At 36.8% G+C, this 23075-nt stretch overlaps 2 protein-coding genes across 2 annotated transcripts; both read right to left on the bottom strand.

The window, feature by feature from the left end:
- Positions 1-101: 101 nt before the first annotated feature.
- LOC128556565 (uncharacterized) lies at positions 102-3803 on the bottom strand. Its single transcript, XM_053542075.1, has 2 exons — positions 3127-3803; positions 102-513 (listed from the first exon to the last, which is right to left on the bottom strand). Exons 1-2 carry the CDS (start codon positions 3801-3803, stop codon positions 474-476), a joined length of 717 nt encoding a protein of 238 aa, XP_053398050.1. The 3' UTR covers positions 102-473.
- A 1401-nt stretch (positions 3804-5204) lies between these two features.
- On the bottom strand, positions 5205-21697 carry LOC123551154 (mucin-2-like). Its single transcript, XM_053542074.1, has 5 exons — positions 21672-21697; positions 20426-21160; positions 8231-9043; positions 6226-6948; positions 5205-5767 (listed from the first exon to the last, which is right to left on the bottom strand). The coding sequence occupies exons 1-5, from the start codon at positions 21695-21697 to the stop codon at positions 5473-5475; spliced, it is 2592 nt and encodes an 863-aa protein (XP_053398049.1). The 3' UTR covers positions 5205-5472.
- Between the last annotated feature and the right edge of the window lie 1378 nt (positions 21698-23075).

Here is a 23075-nt window from a genome sequence, read left to right as displayed (position 1 = left end):
ATAGCGAAAATGATTGATTAATAGTCATATCTAAAATATGGACCATTATTTTTGTATTCAATTTAAATGGTGGCAAAACTAGAAAAGGAAAACGAAAGTGGTACATTTTTACTTTTATAAGCAATATCCTTACTTGACATGACTAGGTTACATAAATTACGAACGAATGTCCTCTCAGAAGATTGAAATGTACTTTTCTGATTATTCATGTCAACAGTATACCAATCCCACGAGTTTATTTTTTGCCCTCTATTTGGCTCGGAATCTCCCTTTAAATAGTAACGATTTCTATGCTGAGACAGCATGCCAGACACGCACGCGCTGAAATCAACAAATATTAACGTGCAGGTCTTAATGTTATAACATCGAAAACCAGAATAACGTCTCTCGATAAAGTAGTCACATTCATGGTTCTGGTCACTGCAAAATGTGTATCGTTGATTACTACTTTTCAGGGAATATGTTCTCTCTGTCTAACACGGACACTCGGATGAACAGGCGATTGTGATTCCCCTGAAATAATAAATCAAAATGTTATTTGAACTTATTTCTAAAACAGATGACAAAGTAAAAGTAAATTACGCGCTCATGCAGTCTGCAATTGTACAATCAGTAAGGGTGACCAGATTGTTCTAGATTAGGTTTCAACGCAGCTCATGTTGCGCCCGTATAGTCGGAACTGTGACTAATTAAGAAACTAAATTCACATTGTGCTCATATGCAGTAGAAATATTGCGTTGATGCAGCCTGATAAAGAGGGAAAATTGCGCTTACACACACCCTGCAACAAAGCTCATATCTTGCTCATAGAGTCTTCATCAGAGCTCGTATTGCGCTCATATATTCTGCAACAGAGCAGCTCATACTGCGCTCTTATATTCTGCAAAAGAACTCATATTTTGCTCGTATAGCTTGCAATAGAGTTCATATTGCGCTCCTATAATCTGAATAAAAGCTCATATTTTGCTTGCATATATTGCAACAGAACTGATATTGCATCCCTATAGTCTGCAACAGAGCTAATACCCTGCAAAAGAACTCATACTGCGCTCTTTTAGTCTTCATCAGAGCTCATATTGTATTCATAAAAACTGCAAATGAGTTCCTGTAACAGAGTTTATACTGGGCTTCTGTAGTCTATAAAAGAGCTCATATATCGCACGTAAACACTGCAACAGATCTCATATTACGCCTGTATACCCTGCAAAGGCGCTCATATTGTGTTCATACGCTCTGAAATTGAGCTGATATTGCCCACATACAGTCTGCACAATAGCTCATATTGTGCTTATACAGTTTGCAGCAGAGCTGATATTGCGCTCATATAGTTGAAAAAATATCTTATATTGCGTTCATACAGTTTGCAACAGAACTTATTTTATGATAATACAGTTTTCATCAGAGCTCATGTTGCGCTCCAATACCCATACAACATTCCTAATATCGCGATTGTTTGCCTGCAGTGACTCCTCTACTGTGCTTGTATATCCTGCATAGCTCATATTGCGCTTGTAAAGTTTGCAATATAGATTATTCTACACTGATATAATCTACATCAGTGTTTACATTCGCTCTTATAGTCCGCAATAGAGCTTATATACGCTCTGTTATAGTCCGCAACTGAGCCAATGTTTGCTCGTTTTCCCCAGAACAGAGCTTACACTCGCCAGTATGGTTTGCAACAGAGATTATATTCGCTCTTATAGTCCGCAACACAGCTTATATACGCTCTTATAGTCCGCAACTGAGCTAATGTTCGTTCGTATAGCCCGGAACAGAGCTTACTCTTGCCTGTATGGTTTGCAACAGAGCTTATAATCGCTCTTATAGTCCGCATCACAGCTTATATACGCTCTTATAGTCCCCAACCAAACTAATGTTTGTTCGTATAGCTCGGAACAGAGCTTAAACTCGCCCGTATGGTTTGCAACAGAGATTATATCCGCTCGTAAAGTCTGCAGCTGAGCTTATATGCTTATATTTGTTCGTATAGTTTGCTACATATATTATATTTGCTCGTATAGTCTGCAACATAGCTTATATTCACTCGTATAGTCCGCAATAAAGCTGATATTTAGATCATCTGCAGTAGAGCTCTCATTGCGCTCAAGCAGTCTGGACAGAACCTCAGAACATGTACCGTTTTTTTAAGTCAGGAACGGTGATTATGTATAGTACTAGGGCGCAATAATTTTATTATCCGAAGAATTGACAAAAGCTACATTGTTGATTATACAATTGAACACAATTTGAAATGTATAAAAACAAAATTACATTTGTATAATCAGTTTTTTTAAAAAGAGAGGGCCATGATGGCCCCATATCGCTCACCTGACTCAAGTGGTATATGATTTCTTGATAGACCTCTGCTATTTAAACTAAATGCTTGAGGTTTCAGACAAGAAGCTTGTTAAAAGGTGTTACAATATAAGTCTATGTGATATATGAACCCAAGGGCGGGGCCAATTTTGACTCCATGAGCACGATTTAAATAAATCTGGCAAAGGACCACTACACTAGATAATGTTACAGACAAAATATCTAAGCGCTTGGGCTTGCGGTTCTGGACAAGATTTTTCAGTTTTTCTTGTATTAGTGTATGTAAAACAAGTAAACATCAGGACGTTATGACTTGATATTTTAGACAAGAAGACTTTTGAAGTGTTTTCTGTAGAAGTCTACGTGAAACAAATGAACCCTTGGCCGGGGGCAAGTCTAATTCCTGGGACAGAATTTGAACAAGCTTGGCAAAGAATTTCTAGACATTGTGACTTTCCAAATATCTAAGTTTTTGGCGTTGCGGTTTTAGACAAGAGAGTTTTAAAAGATGTTCTTTTTCTGTTGACATGATAACTACAGTTCTGTAGGGAACAGCTTTCGTAGAGGATCATTCAAGAAACGTTCAGGCAAAATTTCATCAAATTCCATCGAATGGTTTCAGAGAAAATACGTACGGATAGACGGACGGCCGGATGGAGGACGGACGATGAATGATCACAACAACCCACTTCGAAGAATTTGTGCTCAGGTGAGGTAAAAATAAGTGTAAGTTTGTATTATCTTTACTGCGCGTAATGCATATAATATGTAACAAGGTAAAATAAATATTATTTAAGATGATCATACCTGCAAATGGCATCACAACCGTACCACAGTGTTTCTCCGCGTGTCGAGCACACGGGGTCTACATCTGTTCGTCTGCATTCGCACGTGCTTACTGGCTGTAGACTGGGTTCTGCATTGTAATTATTTGGATTGGTGCTATACCGGGTTTGATGGGGATCGTAAGGTGCTGGTTGAGGATCGTAAGGTGCTGGCTGGTTGTTATACTGGGTTGCTAGAGGATCATATGCTGCTGGCTGATTCTCTCCCTGTGTTGGCAGAGGGTCATACGGCGCTGGCTGGTTGCCGCCTTGGGTTGGTAGAGGATCATAGGGCGCTGCCTGGTTAACACCTTGGGTTGGTTGGGGGTCATATGGTGCTGTTTGAGGATCGTAATGTGCTGGTTGGGGATCATAAGGTGCTGTTTGAGGATCGTATGGTGCTGGTTGGGGATCGTAAGGTGCTGGTTGAGGATCGTAAGGTGCTGGTTGGGGATCGTAAGGTGCTGGTTGAGGATCGTAAGGTGCTGGTTGGGGATCGTAAGGTGCTGGTTGAGGATCGTAAGGTGCTGGTTGTGGATCGTAAGGTGCCGGTTGTGGATCGTAATGTGCTGGTTGAGGATCATAAGGTGCTGGTTCCTGGGCGTACTGGTTTGGTTGTGGATCGTACGGGGCTTGGGCAGCAGGACATGACATCGCCATTGATCTTTATCTTCATGCTGAATCAATATACAGTAATAACAATGATATAGTAGCATCTCGAGAGTTTTCATGACTTATGTTGGCCGTCATTAATATTCAATGGCACATTTTTCGCACTAGGATAAATCGTTCATATACGAAAATCATGACTTAAGTACTTGTTTCTAAACGAAGATCGAGAGACCATCACATACGCTTCTGTATATTTTGATTTCATATTGCTACTTATTTAACCAGTCAGAAGACTTTTTCGAATGTCAAAGATAAAAAAATGTGCATCATTCCAGCTCGAACCTGGGACCTCCTACAAGCAATGCACCGATGAGAACTGTATCTGACACAGTCGACATAAATTGTAATATCAAAAGTAGTACATGCAGATTCAAATGTTGTAAGTAACTTATTGCTAGCGAAGGTGTCAAACGAGCTATAATGGTCTTCTCAGACCTATGCGTACGTAATAGAATGTACCTTTAGTCAGATTGTACGATAAATAAAACTCATTTGTACCACTGCTAAAATGATTTGTTTTTGTTTCTGATGGTTGATAACTAGGCTGTATTTCGACTGGGCAGTAAAGCAATTTTTATACAAATCTCTTTCATTGAAATGTCTTCGCAAACAGTGTGTGCCAAATATCTATCTGGCTTTTACTAAACGATCTAATATTAGAAGTATATCACTTATACTGGCAAATATTTTCTCTATGTAATAATACGTTTTAAGTGCTTGTATGGTACATAATATTTCTGAAGAGGTAAGTATTTCAATTCAGCTATATTTATCCTTGTCGACACAAATACCCCTTAGTTACTCCCCCTCACACTACGAGCTTCCTAAAAATAAATGAAATTATGTTGTTTTATTATATTATGTCTACGGTCCGTTCGTCCGTCCGTCAGCTCCGTATTAGTTTATGCCAAGAATATTTCCAATAATGATTGCCAGTTAAAGGCATGGTCATAGGTCATTTAAACAGTATTAAGCCTTAGACAATATAAGCCTTAGACAAAGTACGACGATTTCAGAAACATGCGTTCAAGGTCAACGTTGTGCAGTTAGACCAGTGTCCGTTCTGTATATTTTCAGCCCATGGAAGGATATTTTGAGTTAGAAATTATTTACATTATTTTACCTTTAATTATAAATTGCTACAGTTAACTGGTCCATCATTCAAATCGGGCAGCATCACTTATAATGCAAAGGGGTGTTTACTGAAAATTTACTGACTAAATAGCGAACAGTACAGACTGGTCTTGGTCTGCACTGGTTGCAAAGGTAAAATCACTTGCCACCAGCAGGCTAAGGGTCAAGCCATTTTTGTTACATTGTCAAGTCAGGGGCGTGCTTAAAGAGCAATGATAAAAGGGGAATATTTCGTGTCTTATATATCCATGTAATTACTGTAATCTAACTACATTTTTTAGTGGTACAAATCAATTTTCCCACGATAATCACATGATATGCTAGAGAAAACTTGTAACCATGTCGGCTCACCGCAAAACAGATTTACTTGGTAAAGGGTGAATAAAACGTTCTTTCCAGTTAAGAAAAAGGCACTAAGAAATGTCCATACTATTCACTAAATGACTATCTATGACTGCCATTCAGTGAAAATTGTTCATTCAACATTGTCGAATATGCAATGTTTCATTTAAGTTCATGGTTTTCAAGATGACAGAATAAAACAATTAAAGTTCATTTTTTGTTTAAAGTGGGATGAGAACTGTGTATAGGATGTAAACTTGCGAAATGACGACATTTTACTAGAAAGACATTTAAGTAGTATGGAAATAATGCTAAAATACCTGCATTTCAGCATACAATCATTTTCAAATGTATGTCCCCACATGGAACATACTGGTTGGTATGTTCTACTACAATAGTCTTCACAATAGTAAACTGGTTCGAAGCTAAATGGGTCGCATGGGCACTGTCCATTACACGCTGTCCCCACACCTGCTCTGTTGGTTAAAGTGGTTAAGAGTACATGGTTAATAATACATTTGTCTTGAATATAGGGATATATGTTTTGTTAATATAATGCATTTATATATAACAGTATAAGTAATTTTTTTATTAATATGGACATTGTTAGTTATTTAAAGAAAAAAGAATCACGCGACTTGTCGGAATGTCGGTATATTTATGTAAAATATCCAGGAAATGTGCGCTGGTCTGCCACTCAAATGAAAAATAATTTTGCTGACTATAACACATATTATTTCGCGGTATAAAGGTTAATGATTAAATACGTGCATAATCATTGTGCAATGGGAAGTTTTTAGCAGTTTTATTTCTTTTTAAATGATACATTTATATGATTAAATATGGAAATATTCAACTTTGATCCATTATAACAATGGTTCGATAGAGAAAAGACGCTAAGGTTTACGACTTTAATATAATAGGGCCAACTTACGAACAGGATAGTTCGCACGGGTTCGTATAGGTTATTCCATCTGTACCACACACGGGGGCGTAAATGCCATTACAGTGACATGAGGATGCTGCTCCTCCTCCTCCCACTGACACACCCCCTGATCCTCCCTCGCCCGGCTCCCTCTCTATTGGCTCCCTCTCAATCGCTGCTTTAGGTTTAGACGTTTTCGTCGTTTGCTTCCGATTAGCTGCTTTGTTTGAAGGATTCGCAGACTGTCTTATGTCAGACATCGTACGTGTTTGTGTCCATCCGGCTGACGATATCTCTGCGTTCGGAGGTCCATAGACAGCAGGGGCGCCATTTGGGCTTGTATTTACATTATTTGTTGACGACTGTGCTGATTGGACTGGAACACCGTTTGGTCCTTGAGCTAATGTTGTTGTTGACTGTAACCCACCATACGTTGTGCTTTGAATTTCCGGAAGACTCGTTGGCTTTGGTTGGACGGGCACGCCGTTGAGACCAATGCCTCGTGTGGTCGTCTGCATCCTTCCTTGAGCGTTATTTGGAAGTATACTTGTTGTTTGTTGTTGAACGCCGAGTTGGCGATTGTTGCTGGTTGAAGTTTGTGACTGGGTTTGTGCAAATGTCGTCTGCTGCATATTGTAAGGATCCAAATCAGGTCTCGCAACGTCGCTAGCTTGGTATGTTTTGCTATTTTTGCCACAGGGACAGACACCTTGACATTTAAAACCGTCGTGTCTGAAAGCATGAGTCATATAAAAGCACATAAAAGTGTTAACATCTGTTTAAGGAAAGGTTATTGGTTAATGTTTTAAATATGTATATTTTATAAAGAAATTGATATATACGGTATGTAAGTAATTGAAAATTAGTATGGATATATGCTCGGTTAATATGAATCTACTGTATAAAATTGTCAAAGTGTACATCCGAATGTCAGCCGCTTACTCACACCCAGTTGTTCATATGTCGGCTGACATTACTATAATGACAGATACTCCACTGAAATGTGGAAAGGAGCACTTAAATTATCAAAATGGCATTTGAAGTCTACTTTGTATCAAATATCATTTTTACGTATCATATTTTTTATTTACGTATATATCGAATAAAGTACTGCTCAACCGATTTTATTTTACATACGCCTTACTGAGGATGTTATTTCTAAATACGAAATACATTGAATTTATGACTCCTTGGTGTTAACGCTTTAGATTACTTGGACATTAAATTACTTTAAAGTTTTCTTGTTTTTCGAAATACTTCTGACATTGGCGTTTAATCTGGTGGTGCTACAAAGCTATAAACTGAATTTGGGGACCAGTCTTGCAACACTGCCCTACCATCGAGTAGTGATTACACACTGAGAATAGAACAACTAGAACCGAGCGTTTGATCTTTAAAAATACCTCGCTGATAAACGCTAAAATGTATCAAATTGCATTCATAGCTCGTCAAATATAAAAACATAACCCATCAACCTCATAAACGGTATAAACATTTGAAACCCCGCAAACAAAGAGGTTGGTAACTTGGTAAAGTGATGTTAACGTCGAACTCTGTCAACTCAAGTCGTAAATGGTCAAGATATGCCAAACTAAGATGCTTTATTAGCAAAAATGTGTTTGTTTTAGGAACATATACCGCTACAGAAGCTACTATATGACAAAATAGAAGTGTGCGCCGTAGTTCATTCGTCCCCGACATGTCATTAACTATATATATAGTATCATTTTATCAGTACACCTTGTTTTAATGTGTTAATTTGTACTTAATTTGTTGTTAGCACTTAAACCCTCAAATGAACTGTGAGTATGGGTTCAGTCTGAAAAAGAGTCTATAGTAAATACGCATGATGCTGAATTAACAAGCAACAATTTTAAACGGATACAAAAGCATTGTTTCAGTCGTAAAGGTTTCAATCAAAATATACAGAGTTGCATCCGCCTAAATGAAGAATGATTTAAATAAAACTGGTCCTTTTCGACGCTATTAAGCATGATTAAATTCTGTTATTTACCTGCATCTACGTTGACAGTCGTTGTCGTAGGTACTTCCCGTTACGCTGCATACAGGCCGGTACACTTCCGGACAGTTACAAGATGGTGGAACGTCCGCAACCTGTGGGGTTGGTCCAGCTGGTTCCATTGTAGGGGCCGGACGTGGTGGTAGCTGTAGTCTCCGCCTGCCTGGAGGCGGTGGTCCTTGTCTAACACCTGGCGGAGATGGTCCCTGACTAATAAATGGAGGCGGTCCTTGCCTACTTGAAGGGGGAGGTCCTTGTCTGTAATTTTGTGGGGGTGGTCCCTGTCCATTGTTTTGGGATGATATTTCCTCTATGTTATTTTGATAAGGTGGTCCTTGCATGTTATTTGGTGGAGGACCATACCTGTTATTCGGTGGAGGTCCTGGCATGTTATTCGGAGGAGGTCCTAGCATGTTATTCGGAGGAGGGCCTTGTCTGTTAGTTGGAGGTGGTCCTTGTCTGTTACTTGGGGGAGGTCCTGGCATGTTATTCGGTGGAGGGCCTTGTCTGTTATATGGAGGCGGTCCTTGTCCGTTACTTGTAGGAGGTCCTGGCATGTTATTCGGGGGAGGTCCTTGTCTGTTATTCGTAGGAGGTCCTGGCATGTTATTCGGGGGAGGTCCTTGTCTGTTATTCGGTGGAGGTCCTGGCATGTTATTCGGGGGAGGTCCTTGTCTGTTATTCGGGGGAGGTCCTGGCATGTTGTTCGGGGGAGGTCCTTGTATGTTATTCGGTGGAGGTCCTTGTTTTCTCACTGGAGAGGGTTTTTGACAAGGACAGAATCCATCACAGGCTTTTGAAGCCCCACTGAAAATATAACACGCATTACAGTAACAGTTTCCAAGTTTGAGAATTTCTTTTCTAAAATTCGTCTTCTGTGTGCTATTTATACAATAAATCTTTGTGGAAAGTCATCAATATTATCTTTGTACCTTACCACAGAAATTCATATGCATCATGTGTACGGCTACGACGACATCATAGATTTTTTAAAGTGCTGACTGAAAGTTTTTGTCAGCATTAAGTATGTATCAAAATAAACAGCTACAACAACATTTAAAAAAATACTGCCTACAACAGTCCCTAAGCTGAAGCTTTTTATAATGAGCCGCGCGATGACGAAACCAACATAATGCGTTTGCGACCAGCATGGATCCAGACCAGCCTGCGTATCCGCGCAGTCTGGTCAGGATCCATGCTGTTAGCTAATGGTTTCTTTAATTGCAATAGGCTTTGAAAGCAAACAGCATACATCCTGACCAGACTGCGCTGATACGCAGGCTGGTCTGGATCCATACTGGGCGCAAGCGCACTATGTTGGTTTTCGCATCGCGCCACTCATATATTTTACTGGACTTCCAACGTCCCTAGAATTTATGGCATTAATCAAAACGTGATTTTAATGCGTCGAAAATACTATTGGTAATGTAACAGACCGTTTTTGTAGTTCTTTTAATTCTACAGTGCTTTCAATTGATGTTAATTATATGGTTCCAACGCGGCAAATAAATTTATATTTCAGAATTATAAGGGGAGGTAATAAAAAAAGAATAGATTCAGTAATATTTTCTATCATACTAATCAAAAATCCAAACCTTTGACAAATATATGAGACAACAATTACCCATTTACCTAAAATAGAAAATAACTAGAAATTAATAAATTTTATGTTCATAACAAAAATATGGCCGCTACATTTATGTCGCGTCATTGTTTCCTATTTTTAATCACTTATCATTAATGACTCGATAATGTACATAATATGTCAAACGGATCAAAGTTATTATAATTTCAGCGAATGGTTCATAATGAACGCATTTTTCAAATGTTAAAATGACTAGAAAGTGATGTTTTAAATCACTAAATGTGACGAGGATAATGTGTTACGTCCGTAACGTTTTACGTGTTATTTATCGTTTCTCCTTCATTTGAATTACTTTGTTATTATAATACTCTTACAGTTTAATTAATATTTCCGTTCAATATTTGGTATTAATGACACTGTTATGTAGTCTTGACGAAATTATGATTGATATTGTCGCATTTTACAGCTTTTATACAGGGAAACACACATTTAATCAGGAAAAAAAGCTGTTATAAATAACGCGCTTTAAATTTTGCACTGGCAAGCAACCACAGTGGGTCAGCTGCCCACTTTGGTTCATTTTTTGTTTGTTTTACGGCTAGAAATCCCCAAATTTCGATCAGTTTAGAAGCACAGACTATCCTGCTACTCCTTGTTGAACATCAAGGAAACGTTAAACATATATTAACTTAATAAACATCTCTTCGACGATTATATAGATGGTAAATAAACTTTAAATGTTTATCTGACATTTGCACAAAGTCATTTCAAAAGCCGAGTAATGTGTGTAATTACTAGCCAAGTAATGTGTTATTACTAGCCGAGTAAATTGTGTAATTACTAGCCAAGTAATTTATGTAATTACTAGCCCAGTAATGTGTGTAATTAATTTGTGTAATTACTTTCCGAGTAAATGGGTAAAAAATTAGCCGAGTAATGTGTAGAATTACTAGCTGAATAATTAATAGCTGATTTATATGTGGAATTGCTAGTCAAGTAATACGTTAAATTAATAGCCGATTGATAGATTGCTGAATGATGTGTGGAATTACTAGCCCATTAAAGTGTGAAATTTCTTTCCCAGTAAAGTGTGGAATTACTAGCTGACTAATTACTAGCCGTGTAAGGTATGGAATTTCTAGCCCAGTAAAGTCCGGAATTTCTGGCCGAGTATTGTGCGGAATGACTAGTCGAGTAATGTGTGGAATGACTAGTCGAGTATTGTGCGGAATGATTAGTCGAGTAATGTGCGGAATTACTAGTCGAGTACTGTACGATTGACTAGTCGAGTATTGTGCGGAATGACTAGTCGAGTACTGTGCGGGAATTACTAGTCGAGTATTATGCGAAATTATTAGTCGAGTATTGTGCGGAATGACTAGTCGAGTATTGTGCGAAATTATTAGTCGAGTATTGTGCGGAATGACTAGTCGAGTATTGTGCGAAATGACTAGTCGAGTATTGTGCGGAATTGCTAGTCGAGTATTGTACGAATGACTAGTCGAGTATTGTGCGGAATGACTAGTCGAGTATTGTGCGGGAATTACTAGTCGAGTATTGTGCGGGAATTACTAGTCCAGTATTGTGCGGAGTTACTAGTCGAGTATTGTGCGGAATTACTAGTCGAGTACTGTACGATTGACTAGTCGAGTATTGTGCGGAATGACTAGTCGAGTACTGTGCGGGAATTACTAGTCGAGTATTATGCGAAATTATTAGTCGAGTATTGTGCGGAATGACTAGTCGAGTATTGTGCGAAATTATTAGTCGAGTATTGTGCGGAATGACTAGTCGAGTATTGTGCGAAATGACTAGTCGAGTATTGTGCGGAATTGCTAGTCGAGTATTGTACGAATGACTAGTCGAGTATTGTGCGGAATGACTAGTCGAGTATTGTGCGGGAATTACTAGTCGAGTATTGTGCGGGAATTACTAGTCCAGTATTGTGCGGAGTTACTAGTCGAGTATTGTGCGGAAATTACTAGTCGAGTATTGTGCGGAATTACTAATCGAGTATTGTGCGGAGTTACTAGTCGAGTATTGTGCGGAGTTACTAGTCGAGTATTGTGCGGGAATGACTAGTCGGGTATTGTGCGGGAATGACTAGTCGAGTATTGTGCGGAGTTACTAGTCGAGTAATGTCTTTTAAGTTGCGCTGCTTATAATAAGCACGGTCAAAGAACCAACATTAGAGGGAACATTTTCGTTTCTCGATTTAATATTGTCGACATGACATAAAAGGCTTTTCCGCAAACTTTTGTTGAAATAACATTAAATTTATTTATAAGGTGACAATCTTCATAAAGGCTTTTCCGCAAACTTTTGTTGAAATAACATTAAATTTAGTTATAAGGTGACAATCTTCTTTTCTTGACAATTTATTTGACAAAAAAGGTTCTAAGCAGATACATTTGTCAACTATCATCATCGTTTTTGTCGCAAGAAATTCATATTTCGAAAAGGTCTTTTGAAGAAATGAAAGTCATCTTTTCGAAAGTTACGAAATTTATGTAATGACTTTAAAAATACAACTTTATATATATAAATTCTGTAAAGAAATCGGCTTGTATTTCACAATTAAATATAAACAGCAGACAAAAAATCCGTATTGTACCTTTTAAATTCCGTATTGTACCTTCCGTATTGTATGCTTCCGAACTACTTTCATTAATATGCATGACCTGACACAGTTCTAGAAATAGCGCACATAAAACGTCACTTAGTTCCATTTAATATCGACAAACATTTCAAAGATTTCGTTCAATAACAAAACAATAAACAAAAAGGTAGGGGTATACAATAAAAGGGTCATTATAACAGTAGCTAGATTTGGGATTTTGTATTCGGCTCTCGTGGATTTTGCAAGGTCGGATCACAATCGGCTCTTGTGCGCCTCGTCAGATCCGATCTGGCAAAAATCCACTCGAGCCGAATACAGCATCCCAGACCGAGCTACTGTTATAATAACTCTATCGTAGTTTTATTCAAAGACGACCGGTTACTGAAACACTTGACCTTTAAGAAAGAACACTGCCATTTCGTTATTAAACTGGAATTTAGAAGAATATATGGGCGACAACCTATTGATTATTTGACAGAAATTAGGTCAAACGCATTGTATCTTACAGTGTCATGGTTGTAATATATGACTCTGTTAACAGACTGATAGTCCATCAAAACATTCATAATTATAATGGGTTACTGTTTTTCGTGTCAATCATTTAAGAGACAAAAATATGTTGCCTAATGAAGTGTTTGTTGTTTCTCGTTAACTTTTGACTGGCACTATATCATTTAAATTCAGAGATCGATAGCCCGAAAATTATTTTGATTTTCTGATATTTATGGAAAGAAACATTTTATCTATGTAGCAACCTGTTGGTGAAATAGAAATAAAAAAGACTAAAAGTCTGAAAGTAATTTCTGATATTAACCACATTGCGACTTCTAGCACCCTCGTGATTGAGTAAACTCTGCGGTCGACTATCTTCTTTGAAGCTTATGAACAATTGAAAACGTGTGTGTTTGTTTAGCTCACCCTGAGAGTGCTTAAGGCGGCGTCGTCGGTGACGTCGTGTGCCGTCAAAAATCAGACTGTTCACAATGCAAAGATCACAATTTTTACCTTTTCTTGATGAAACTTATTCAGAATGATACCCTCAATAATTGCGGAAGAGTTTGCTTATGGGTCATCTGGAGTAAAAGCTAGGTCATTTGGTCAGTTAATAGGGAAAACTTGTCAGCATTCTAGAGACAAAATTTCCTTTCTCATCTTATAACTTTGTGAAATAACTCTGTATCAAGTTTGAAACGGGGTTATCTAAGGTAAAAAGCTAGGTCACTGGGTGGAATCATAAAAAACCTTGTTCAAGCTGTAGAAGTCAAATTTTCTACATGATTTTCATGAAACTGTGTCGGGATGTTTGTCTGTATGAAGTCTAGGTTAAGAATTAAACCGGTTTATCTAACGTCTTAAGACTAGATCACTCACTTGGTAAAACTTTTAATATTTCTAGAAACCAGTTTATACTTGATCATCATAAAAACGTGTCAGAACATTTTGTCTCTACGAAATCTAGGTCATATTCAAAACTTGGTTATATGAGGTTCTTAAACTGGGCATCAGATGGAATAATACAAAAATAATGTTAACACTAAAGAAGCCACATTTTCTAAATGATCTTCAGAATGTTTGTCCTTGTGAAATCTTGGTAAAGTCTGAAACTGACCAATCTAGGCCAAAAGCCAGTTCACGCAAGAGGCGTCCTGTTAAAATCAAGGATGAATTTGTAATGAGGTCATTTAGGTAAAAAAATTGGTCACCAGATGAAATCATTGAAAAACTTGGTTAATGATCCACCTGATTTACATAATACATAGGTGTTCGTTTATTTCGGGTTTAACGCCATTTTTCCAAATTATTTCAGTTATGTAACGGCGGGCAGTTAACCTAACCAGTGTTCCTGTCCTCCATAAGTAACTGCCAACTTCCCCACATGAATCAGGGATGGAGGACGAATGATATCAGACACAATGAATTTTATCAAATCGTCACGGAGAACACAGGCCCCGCCCGGGGATCGAACTCTCGACCCCGTGATCCGTAGATCTGCGCCCTCCCTACTGAGCTAAGCGGACGGGCTTTACATAATACATGGTCAGAATATTTGTCTCTATTAAATCTCGGCAAATTTAGATACTAGGTTATTTGGGGTAAGAACAAGGTCAGGTAAGCGATACACGGCTTTCAGTGCCCTCATTTTTTTCAAATATTGGAAAATTGGAAAGAAAATTGTTTAACAGCATTAATTATCAACTTTATAAGACACAAATGGTACAGTTCTGACATTTTTGTTCAGACGAACAAAGAAAAATAAATAAAAAAATAAAATCTGAGTGAATGCTTTTGCACGCGGTGGATTTTGTTTTTAAAAATAACGCTTTTAAAATACATTCAAAAGAGACACTTTTACGATTCCGTAGTAACAGTTTGTTAGTAAAAACGTAAGATTAGAGTTATAGTGTTAAAAAATAAAGTATATATGACAGGCTGTTTCCTTGACGAGAAGTGCAAGATTAATGTATGCGTCCATTCATAAAGATAAAAAATACTTCATGTTCTGAAATTACATCACGATTATTACAAAGAGTTTCAAGTTTTAGTAAAAACCCGGTAGAATAACACTGTCTATATATAGAAATGTAGCAAATTTGCTGAATAGGTAAAAAAACAACGATTTGAAATACCTATCCATGACCCTGTTCTACAATTAAAAATGCATAATACCCGGTAATATATATCAGATATGTATGTTTGACGTGATTTTATGACTGTCAAATTTTCAAAAATAAAAGAAAATGTTTTTTTTTTTTTTGAGTCACAAAGTTTCATAAATGCAGAATATGCATTATGGAAATTAAGAATTTTAGTAATCCATGTGTAGACGTACAATGTACAGTTAAAATACAGGCCAATGTTTGATCTTTTTGCATTTAATAACATTGAATTTACATTGCATTTTAGACGAACGAATAATTTTGCAGAACATTACAGACAAATTGTCAAGAAGGAAAACATTCACAAGACGAATAAATATATTTCAGAAATATAGTACAAGAATTATTTTTTTAGGATATTGCAGACGAAATGAAGTTTTTTTTTCAGAATTTTGCTGAAGTGTATGGGAAGAGGTTGTCCGCGAATACATGCATATTGCTTAAATATAATATCATAAAAGTTTTAGAAAATGCTTTCATGGGCAATTATTGCATTAAAAAGAAAATATAATCTCTTTCAAGCGTTTTAAGAACTTTTTATCTTTAATCAATAATATAATTGAGCCGTGCCATGAGAAAACCAACATAGTGCAATTGCTACCAGCATGGATCCAGACCAGCCTGCGCATCAGCGCAGTCTGGTCAGGATCCATGCTGTTCGCTTTCAGTCAGTTGCAATTAAAGAAACCTATAGCGAACAGCATGGATCCTGACCAGACTGTGCGGACGCGCAGGCTGTTCTGGATCTATGCTGGGGGCAAATGCACTATGCTTGTTTTCTCATGGCGCGGCTCATATATAGAAAACGCTCAAAAGCATTAGTCACTTAATCACGCTATCCAAAATAGAAATAATCTAACTTTATTTTATATGATACACTTAAAATATCTACTGAAACAAAACTGGTTTATCTTTTTTCGATACGTAATATCAATCATTCTCTGTTTTCAAAAAAAAATAAAATAAAATAAAAAAAAAGGTAAAAATAAAAAAAATAAAATAAAATAAAAAAAAAATAAATAAAAAAATGAAATTTCAATGTTCATCGTGTCGTTTGTCCCTTAAAGGCTCATACTGCCTTTGTTAAAAATGTGGCTGTCACTTTTTCCTTTATGAACATAATTTAAAAAAACATTACTGTCTTGTTAAATCTTATTTTTGATCATAACTTTCTTTAACATTTGTCAAAAGTTTGAATATTGCTGAATATACTAAAATGTTTTATTGAATCCATTGAACTTTTTATTACCTCCCTTTAATGCCCTAACTGTAACAGTTCATGTGCAATATTAAAAGTAGTGCTTTTCCAACTATGTTAGTACGCAAAACATCTATTTGGAAAACTGTTTCATCTGTTTTTAAAAATAAAATTTAAAGCATTATGGGCCTTTAAAATTGAAAAGAATATTGTATTAATTGTATTGAAAAGAAAAATGTATAATAAATGACCGCAAAGCACAAACAGAAACTTCTGAAGCATAGTGTTGTGTCCTTGGACGCCTCGCGTGTGTTCTTCTTTACATAATGACCATGTCATTTTACCGTAAATAGAATTACGTGACGACATCTATATCATCCACTTTTGATAGGCTTGACAGGTTTTATGCTCGTGCATTACGGAATTACGGCCAATATAACTAAATACGTTGTAAAACAGAAGTATAAAGTAGGGAACGTTTTGCGAATACCTGTCCTTGATAGTTGAATAAATACTTTCATATTATTGATACAGGCATGACAAAATCATTTTAAAGACCTGCTCCAGTCCTACCTTTTAACCTTAAATTGTCACTGAAAAAGCATAAAATTCTATATAAAATACCTGTGGTTTTGCGTGCTAAAGTGTGGCGCGTGGCCGTTAACTGTTACTTATTGTAATCATGGGTTGCATACACACAACAGAATTTGAACAGCCGCGGAGCAGGGCTTTAATTGCGATCATTTCTGGAAGGAAACTTTTTCTATATCCCCGCATTATCAAAGACAGATAATTTTCGATGCAGCTAAATATCCTTTGCAGAAAAGAGAATAAAGAAAAAATATTGTGAAACGCTTTTCTATAAAAAACGACGAATTTATACGCATTAAAAAGTAATCGTTCCGAATAGAAAAAAATATATGTTCCTGTTATTCCGAGACCGACTTTAAAAATTTTGACAGTCGTTAAATGAAACAATGACACGCAAACACCAAATTAGTTCAAACTAATTTTAATATTGCACTAAGCTAATGAAGTTATTTGTCAGTAGAAAAGTGTAAAATCTGACTTTTGTTCGCTTTCTGTACTCATAATAATATAACAGCACGATACAATAATTTTCGCCTTCTTTCATTCAGCTTGTATCCCGAGTTCAAACGATTTGATACATTGCCTTCCTAATTTAACTGACTGTTAAGAGTGACGTTAAAAGGGTGTTAAGGAGGTAGGCTACCTTGTTACAAGGGTAAATTCAAATTAGTTGAACCGCAGCATTTTTTTGTATTTCGTGTAATATGAAGTTTTAACTGCTACAATCTCAATTTCGTTTGTCTCTGTCCCTTCAAGTTCAATTTTTATCCAGGTTTGAAGAACATGACCCTCCAAACGTATTTCATATTGAAAGAAGAAGGAAAATACGGAAATTTAATACTTTTCAGAGTATTTTAGTTTCATTGATATCCGTAGAAGTCTGCATAATTGATAATTTTACTAGTATGCACGTTAGCTTTCTAATATAAGCTTAAAATGTATATGTCGCGGGGCTCGTGTTTCCATGGTAACGCATTTTCTCTCATTTTTAAACAACTATGTATAAAAAACGGGGTTTTCGACGGCTTCAGTGCCATTCTGTTAATGACCATCATGGAATATTTGGGTAATATTATTAGTAAAATACCATGCACTTTACATGGTACCCTATTTTTCTTAAAGTTTAAAGTAACCATGGCAACAGAGATGTTTAAAATAGCTTTTATCATGCTTTTTGTCGTAATTTCTAATAAAAAATATTGATTAAGATTATCTTTCTAGTTAATGTGGCTTTAAAACATATTATTTCTAAAGTAAGTTACATTTTCGTGTTATTTGTATTTATTCAAACACATTTCACAGGTTAGAATACTTACAGCAGTACCCCTCATATAATATTTTTCATGGAAAAATCGTTCAACTTGCTGCTACTATTCTCATGGATATTGTTGAAATGAAAATAAAAAGCCGAAGCTGTGTTTCTTAAATAGATCAGTGTCAACGCTTTTGAATTTTACATTTAGATACATAGGTCACGGGCTTCGTTTCTATGGTAACATCAATTCAATTTAAGAAACCACTATTTTCTACTGAAATTTGAACAATTTTAGATCTTAGTTTTAGTATATAAAACAAATTATCAACGGACCCTGAAAAAAAGGTATTACAAATCAAACTGCTAGATTTTTTATTTGAAAATGGCCGTAAAAAGTAACCTTTTACCCAACTATATTCCAAATAACATTGGTTACCATCATCCATTTTCTTACATTCCGCATAACATTTCAATATAACTACATAAAAGAAGCAAAATATTGATTATTATTCTGAGCAAAAGACTCATAAAAAATATTTTAGCAAATAATGGTTATTTAAAAATAGTTAAAATAAAGGAAATGCACAGAATTACGTACTTTCAAGATAAAAGCTATTAATTTTGCGCGGTAACTGACACGTAACGTCATGACGTCAGTGACGTCATTTAAAGGCAACATTGTTTTGAAGCGTTTCTGCGGCAATTTATTCATTATTTCTACATTATTAAACCATAAAGCATCAGCTCGAAGACAGGTTCATGATTTGTTTTCAGAAAAATGAATATACAAACACATTTTGTTTGTCGTAAACGTCGTCGTAAATCGTCACGTTAGCTTCCGGTTGGTCATGCGCACATACAAATATGAAGGTAACCTACCTCCTTAAGGACAAGCGCGAGTAAAATCCAAAAATAGAATTTCCGCGGTTTGGAGAACTTTTGCACTATTTCCTTATATATTACCGGCGTTTTCAAGTGCGAATAAAATCGCGAAATAAAGCTTCCGCGAATATGAGAACTGCTGCACTATTTCCCCATACATTAGCTGCGTTTTCTCGCTGTTATTCGCGAATCATATAATTTCAAAGATGACCTATCGACACTAAGACAATGTATATAATTGTTTGTGTCTGCGTGTGTTTTGTAGCTCTTTGACATTTAACACATGTCCTATGTACACGTACTTCAAACACGGTTACACATGGTCAGGTAATCATGACCCTCATTTAATGAAGTAAACCAATGGCGAATAATGACTTGTGTTTTTATAACGGAGTTTTGATCGATTAAGAGAGTAATAAATATAAGTCAAAATAGTCAAAATAGTCAAAATAGTCGTCGTATTATATCATGATATAAATAACGCTTTTGAAAGTTACCTGTCACATAATGGTGTGTTTTATTTTACTTTTTGGCACACTTTGATTCGTTAGTCTAGACTTTTTTAAGACCACTCTTACAATTGCGCTTTGTGAACAGTCTCCAAAGTGCAGATCTAACTGCCTTAATATATCTACATTTTGTTTTGACGTCCCATCCACACAATTATAGGTCATTATGGTGACTTTCAAGCTTTTCATAATGGAGAAAAACCCAAGGTGCCCTCCGTGCATTATTTTATTATTTTCGGGTACCTGCATAGGTAGAACCACCGGCCTTTCATAAGCTGGTTAGTTGGATTCTTCACATGAAGAATTCATTACCCTGAGCGAGGCTCGAAGCCACATCAGTGAGGGGCAAGTGACTCGAAGTCAGCGACCTTAACCACTGTGCCACAAAGGCCCCGAAATACATTTACAATTGTAAAACAATATACATTTATTGAACCTTGCCGGTCAATAGTCAAAACTGTTGTTCCTCGGTTCGAAGACTGGCAAGATATTCAAAAAGTGTTTTATTACATGACATCAGAAAATTTTTTTTTTTAATTATTAGCCCACTAAACTTGAAGTGAATATAGACCTGTCATATTACACAAATTATCGGCCGGTTTTATATAAGGAGTATACTATTACTCAATTCCTTAAATAAATCACCCGTCTGTAGTTTCTATTGCTGACCGGCCTATAGTTCAACTGAGGTTTGCAGGCCAATGTCAATTCGGGTGAATTACTTTTTGTTATTTATTTCTAATATAATGTAATAAAACATTTATTTCATGGCCTGTCAGTCAATAGTCAAAACTATCACACCTCTGTTCTTCAGACTTGGGCAATTTATGCCTTTGAACGATAAATAATTTGGCATTTCTTTCGAACATAAAAGTACAATAATGTAACTTACGTCCATATGAAACATTCCGACATGTATGTAAAGCCGTCTGACCCACAGACCGGTGCTACCGTGCATGGCTTTTTAATTGGACCGGCGGATTCTCCCGAGGGTGCAGCAGAATGTGCACTGCCTGGCGTCTGTCCTTGACCTTGGTTATAGCCGTTGTTGTTGTTGTTGTTACCATTGTTGTTGTTATTAGTCTGAACAGGCCCTTGAGGCTCATTACCATTGGCCGACTGACTCTCGGCTCTCACATTTGTTTCTCCAACGGAATTTCGGTTCGAATTTGCTGCACTGTTTGGCGTTGGTTCAATTACAACGCTCCACTGATTAACCGATTCTTTGGCGTAAGTTTCTTGCTCTCTGTTAAACGTTTGACCTTGATTATAGTTGTTGTTATTAGTTTGGCCAGACCCTTGACCACCAAAGCCGTTGCCTGACTGACTATCGGAATTATCGTTTGAAAATGCACCAGCGTTATTATTTCGATTTCTGAAAGCTTGTTGTCCGTCTGAACTACGCGGTGCAGCGCCATTGTTATCCGGTCTATTTCCTTGTCCAGAGTAAGCATTTTGAGAATTAAGATCCTGCTTCCCTGTAAGCTGTTGTTTTCTGTTAAAAGCTTGACCTTGACTGTAGTTGATGTTGTTGTTATTATTGTCATTTCTGTTATTATTGGTTTGGCCACGTCCCTGAGATTCCACATTGTTACCTGACTGACCTCCGGCTCCAAATTTTAAATTTCTGCAATGATTTGAATAAATTTCGTAGAGGTCCACCAGGCAATGCTACACGTAAAATATCTAAGCTCTAGACCTTCTGGTTTTTGAGAAGAAGATTTTTTAAGATTTTCCTATGTAAAATCAAGTGACCCCTGGGGCGGGGTCAGTTTTGAACCCGGGGTCATAATTTGAATAAACTTGGTAGAGGTCCACTAGGCAATGCTTCACACCAAATATCTAAGCTCTAGGACTTCTAGTTTTTGAGAAGAAGATTTTTAAAGTTTTTCCTTTCGGTTGCCATGGCTACCAGAGTTCTGCATGGAATTCAATTCTTTGAATAATTTTTAAAGAAGACCGTCCAAGGAACATCCCTGTGAAGTTTCATCAAAATTGGCCTGTTGGTTTAGGAGGAGATGTTTAAAGGAAAGTGTGGATGGACGGACGCCGGACGGTGAGCGATCACAATAGCTCACCCCGAGCACTTTGTGCTCAGGTGAGCTAAAAACAAGAGTAGGTCAGTAGGTCAAGGTTACAGTCGGATGTTATCAGTTGGGGTCATCTGGTAAATATAATCAAACAGTCTAGGAAATATAATCTGATAATTTTTGAAGTATTTTTCCTATATAACTCATATATCAATAGACCACTGGGGCGGGGCCTCTTTTCACCCATGGGGCATATTTCAAACAATCTTGTTAGAGATCAACTAGGTAATGATACAAACAAAATATCAAAGGCATAGGCCTTGAACTTTCAGACAAGAAGATTTAAAAAAAAATCCTATATATGTCTATGTAAAACTAGGGAATGCCGTGGCAGGGCCTTTTTTCACCCCAGAGGAATAATTGGAACAATCTTGGTAGAGGACCACAAGGCAATTCTTCATACTAAATATCTAAAGCCTAGGTGTTGTGGTTTCAGACAAAAAGTTTTTTTCCTATACAAATCTATACAAAACCATGTGACCCCCTGGGCGGGGCCATATTTCATCCTAGGGGAATTATTTAAACAATCTTTTTAAAGGCCAACTATATGATGCTACATACCAAATATCAAAGGCCTAGGCCCTTTTGTTTTTGACGAGAAGATTTTCGAAGTTTTTCCCTATATAAGTATATAGAAATAATGTGACCCCCATCCCCACCCAAAGGCGGGGCCATACTATATCCTAGGGTGATAATTTCAAATCTTGGTACAGGGCCACTAGAATAGGATGATGCTACATACTAAATATCAAAGCCCTAGGTTTTATAGTTTTGAGCAAGATGATTTTCAAAGTTTTCCCTATATAAGTCTATATAAACCATGTGACCCCCGGGGCGGGGCCATATTTGACCTTAGGGGGGTAATTTGAACAATCTTGGAAGAGGCCACTAGATGATGCTATATACCAAATATCAAAGCCCTAGGCCTTGTGGTTTAGACAAGAAGATTTTTAAGGTTTTTCCTTTCGGTTGCCATGGCAACCAGAGTTCTATATGGAATTCAATTCTTTGAACAATTTTTTGAAGAAGATCATCCAAGGATCATCCCTGTGAAGTTTCATCAAAATTAGCCTGGTGGTTTAGGAGATGTTGTTTAATGGAAAGTGTGGACTGACACCGGACAGTGAGCAATCACAATAGCTCACTCTGAGCCTTTGGCTCAAGTGAGCTAATAAATGAAATGCATGACATTTACATGCTACTACAAAACTTTGTTTTTAAATAACACACCAGAAAAAAAGTTAATTCTACTATTTTTCAATGCAGAGCTGCACTACATATCAACCTATTATAAATGTATTGCAACTAAAGTAATTCTCTATTTACCTATATATACCATAAAGTTATATCCTGTGTTTGGGTTTTGCATTCTGCATTTCTACAATTATCAATAGCTTTTTATATCTACATGTATCATTACAATCACCTTATTTAATAATTATAAACATAATT

The sequence above is a fragment of the Mercenaria mercenaria genome, chromosome 4, assembly GCF_021730395.1.
Source record: "Mercenaria mercenaria strain notata chromosome 4, MADL_Memer_1, whole genome shotgun sequence".
Classification (NCBI taxonomy): Eukaryota; Metazoa; Mollusca; class Bivalvia; order Venerida; family Veneridae; genus Mercenaria; species Mercenaria mercenaria.
This window is presented reverse-complemented; position numbering and strand designations above follow the sequence as displayed.